Source organism: Octopus bimaculoides, chromosome 1, assembly GCF_001194135.2.
Source record: "Octopus bimaculoides isolate UCB-OBI-ISO-001 chromosome 1, ASM119413v2, whole genome shotgun sequence".
Taxonomy (NCBI): Eukaryota; Metazoa; Mollusca; class Cephalopoda; order Octopoda; family Octopodidae; genus Octopus; species Octopus bimaculoides.
In genome coordinates this window covers 122,781,851-122,786,523 of record NC_068981.1, presented here as the reverse complement: position 1 = coordinate 122,786,523, position 4,673 = coordinate 122,781,851, and the positions used below count along the sequence as shown (strand labels likewise).

Here is a 4,673-nt window from a genome sequence, read left to right as displayed (position 1 = left end):
TGTATGTATGTATGTATGTATGTATGTATGTATGTATGTATGTATGTATAATATGTATGTCATTATTCAGTTTATTGCAAGATTTCTTGCCAATAGAGAAAGAACCGGTTTTTAACCTAGATCCAATGTCCTTTCATTGGAATTTCAACATCAACAACAGAGTATTTTTGTTTGTATATATGTGTATATGTATTTATATATGTATGCTTGTATGCATGCATGTATGTATGTATGCATTTATGTATGTGCAGATTTGTATGTTTTATGCATGTATTCTCATGCATAGAGTTACATATCAAGACATGCTCATATATATTTAAATGATAAACTTCTGGAAAGTTTTAAAAATTTTTACAATTTCCAGTGATGGATTGCATCTGTAGCCTTCGAATTACCTTTCTCATTTTCTGGTTTTGAGCAGCCTAATTTCTCAAAATTGGTATTTAGGCTGTGTTACATATCCTAGGGCCCTAGTAATTACAGGTATAAATCTGAACTTATAATCTGGATAGAGTAGCTGTAGGTTTCTCAATAGTTCAGCATAGGTGATCTCTTTTTCACTCATCCGCTGGGCAGCCAATTTCCACAACTAATTTCCCAAATCATTATATCAGGTCTGTTGTGCTTACATTTTATTAAGGTACATTCCATTAGTATTCTTTTTCATTGTGAGTGGCTATGGCCTTTACCATATTGTTGATTTTATTTCCATGTCTTCAGGGATTATCCTTCCGGCGGATTTCATTATAGTGTGTCCTAGCTACACCGTCATGTCTCATCGGTAGATAATACCATGATGACATTTTCTGATAACTGTTTATGATGTGGATGTTATCTTCAGTGTGAACCCCACAGAGTCTGTTGCCACATTTTACGGATTTTCCCGCATCTCTATCCCTTTTGTACTTAGTTGATATTTCCTGTTCCTGGATTGCAAACACATACCCTTCAAAGTGAGAGGTAAATAATCCGACTATTCGTCCATGATAAACTGCATTGATGATCGATGCTACTATCATCACTGAGTTTTCTACTAACATATCGATGTATAGTCTTCTGCTCATATAGACCCATCCTTTCATCTGATGATATATTGCGGTAGAGTCGTGCATGTATTCTAGGTAATCAAAGAGTGTTGCTTAAGGAGCTGCCTTCCAAGTCATATAATGTTATCCGCTTCATGTATACAAACTTGGTCAAGGGATGCACTTCGAGGCTTGGTGTTTAAAAGATGTTGACAAAATGATATGATGCAACGTTTAAAGGTATTTTGGACCGATGTTTAGCCTCTGCCGCCTTGTTTACTTTTTAGGTTGAGGCGTTCTACATAACTGTTTATTTGTAAATTATGTTTGCATGTTAGTATTTTTCGGGTTTTCACATCGGTGGCTCAGATCTCATAAAGCGTCCAGTCGAGCAGCCCAAATGTTGGTATGAGTACTGGCACTGCAAACAGTTTTTGGGCCACAGTTCTCTAGAATGCAGAGAGTTCTGAGGTTAAAATTTTCTTTTTTCGGCTGTAATATTCTTTAGTGACAAGTGTTTTGTTACAGGTGTCACTGTAAGATATATATACCTGCAACATACCTCGTCAGATACAGGGAAACAGTCAAATCCTTGACGGTGTTGCTACTAGTCTGGCTTATAGTTTTTCCCCTTTGCACAACCACATAACATTTATCCTGACCAAACTCCAACCCTACATCCTTTGAGAAAGTTGTAACTAGGTCAAGGATATTTTTCATCTCATGCATATTCTTTGCATAAATTTTTAAGTCATCTACAAACAAACAGTGTATAATTTTAGTATTTCTGTTTCCTTGTGAACCAGTGAGATACTCTTCCGACTTCCTTAACATGAACGACTAGGGGTTTACAGAAAGTATAAACATCACAGAGAGGCTGTCTCCCTGGAATATGCCTTTGCGATATTGTATTCTATCGGTGATAATATATTCACACTTTGTGTTTAATTTCAAGATGATGGCCCACGATGAAGTCAGGTCAGCTATGGCTTTGACTATTCCCACTAGAACTTTAGCAAGTTGAAGGACTTCTAGCATCCATGAATGGGAAAGAGAGTAAAATCTAGCCACATTGAAACTATGTGTGTATGTATGTATGTATGTATGTATGTATGTAAATGCATGTATGTACGTATTTATGTATATTCATATATACAGAATGGCTAGTGGTATGACCAGGGATTTAAACAATTCAAAATACATTATTCATATATTGCTATTTCTTTAAAAAGGTGTGAAGAAGTTCATGTTAAAACATCTAAGTATGTGAACGGTCAGCAATCTGAAGAAGCAAGAATTTTCAAATCTTATGTCAATAAGGAAACTTTTCAATATTGACGTCCCAATATCTGTCATCAACTTAATAGTTGAGCTAACATATCTCTGGTAGAATACATATATACAAACATCAACAAAAAACATTTATAGCCAAAGGTAATTAACACAACAAAAAGAAAAATGAAGAGAAATGACTCAGAATGACCACTGGCAGGAATATGGACTACAAAGATTGTTAAGATCATATTAAAAACCATACCACAAAATTTTTTAATTCTCCGTTATAATAGATTAAAAGACAAATGATTCAAGGAAACTTTAATATATTATAGGCACAAAGTCAATATTTCATTAGGTTTATGATGTGTTCAAAACTCAGAATCTGTAATGCCTCGATATACGAATTAATTCCTGGAGAACGTTTGTAAAGCGAAAACTCGTAAACAGGAAATAAAACTAGTAACAACTCGTAAACCCGGGAGTCTTGTAAAGCGGGTTCCGTAAAGTGAGAAATTACTGTATTTCGATATATTTTTATCTGTAATCAATGATCAGGCAGACAATATCATGGAACTGCATGAGGTGTAACTAGTTTACCAGGTGGTTAAACCATTGGTGGGGATTCTTATCTAAGTGTATCGGGTAGTTCTCAGAAGTTGGAATAAGAAGAGATGAGGTGTAAATTTATGGGTGGAGATTGAAAAGATTGGTAGTTATGTGGTGGAAGTAACAGGTGAGAATGGAGGCAGTGCTAAGTGAGGTCAGGAACGATACTGTGCAAGAGGAAGAGGTAGAGAGACAGAGAGAGAGAGAGAAGGGAGAGGGCGAGAGAGAGAGAAGGGAGAGGGCGAGAGAGAGAAAGATGGATATGGCAATCAATTAGCGCTTTGTTCACAACTTGTAACACCACAAGTTAAATGGCCATTCATACATCAAAAGTTAATCGAACATTATCACGGCGACGTCCAAATTCAATGGACACACACACACACACACACACACACACACACACACACACACACATATATATATATATATATATACATATCCATACATATGACTGTATGTACCCATGTACGCATATATGTATATGCATGTGAATGTGTGTAATAATATACCAATTATCAATTCTCTTCTTCTGTAACAGCAACCAGTATATGGCTATTTGTAATTCATCTTTACAATAAAAACCTAAGTATTGTGGCATGCTGTGTCTTCCGAACTATGTCAGGGAATTAAACTACGATACAAGGTCTTCTGGCTTCAAACGCATGCTTCTTTATGTAAATATATATATTAGTATGTGTAAGTATGTGAATGCTTATATGCTTGTGTGTATGCGTATACTTGCACATGAGTTCAGGTGTGTGTCCATGTGGGTACGGATATGTATATGTGTATATGTGTGTATGAGTGTTATATGTGTATGTGTATATGAGTGTTTATGAGTGTATGTAAGTAAATGAATATTTACCTGATTGAGCCAGCAGTTTGTTGTAAGTATTTGGTTTCTCTCATCCTGAAAGAAAAAAAGAATAAAGTAACGATCAAACTTCAAACTGGAGACAGTATTATCGAAAAGCATAGAATACTATTTCATTATCTATATTTAAGAATATTTATGAAGAAAAGTGAATACAGTACATATGATGGAATGGATGCGAAAGTGAGAGAGAATCAAGAAAAATGAATTAGGAATATTAAGAGGAAAACAAAGGGAAGATGGAAGACAGAAAATACTTTGAAGCATAATCCAGATCTTATATTGCTGCGAGACAAATACGCACAGAAGATAGCCAAGGCTACGGATTTCCTTTAATATTGTAATAATTATATATTAGTAGAAATACAAACAGCGAAACATTATATTTTCTCTTGTTTGAAATACCACACTACGTATCCAACATGAAACTAATACAATAGTCAATTTTCGTTTGTTTTTACGCATGCACGTATTTTCAAAGTATACAAGGTTGCAAGCAGTCAGTAAATACCGATGTCTGTCTTGTGCCTATCTACCTTTCTCTCACTTGCACTAATGTCTCCCTTCCTCTCTGCCTCCCTACCTCCATTTTTACATCTATCTATCTATCTATCTATCTATCTATCTATCTATCATCATGGACGGACGGTAGACACATCGGCTCCCATGTAAGTTGCATTTTTCACCTCTTAAAAGACCTATTTTGTTTTAAAATTGTGTATAAGTTGTGTATAACACAAAATACTTCGTGAACATATATTTTTCAAATCGGAAATAGCTCTATTTAGAGCCTTATTTCCAAAAATTCAAACATATCTTCCTCGTTCCTAGCCATATTCTTTAAAACGAATATGGCTAAGGTTTTCAACGAGGCCGACTTCCCGCTC

General features: G+C 35.3%; 1 protein-coding gene across 4 annotated transcripts in view; it reads right to left on the bottom strand.

Annotated features, from left to right (window-relative positions):
- Positions 1–4,673, bottom strand: part of LOC106881121 (neuronal acetylcholine receptor subunit alpha-10) — a 275,903-nt gene that overhangs the window by 111,687 nt on the left and 159,543 nt on the right. For all 4 annotated transcript variants that reach the window (XM_014931372.2, XM_014931406.2, XM_014931401.2 and 1 more), the window contains exon 4: positions 3,778–3,822. In XM_014931372.2, the coding sequence (XP_014786858.1) occupies positions 3,778–3,822 (45 nt within the window). The remainder of the gene's footprint in view (positions 1–3,777; positions 3,823–4,673) is intronic.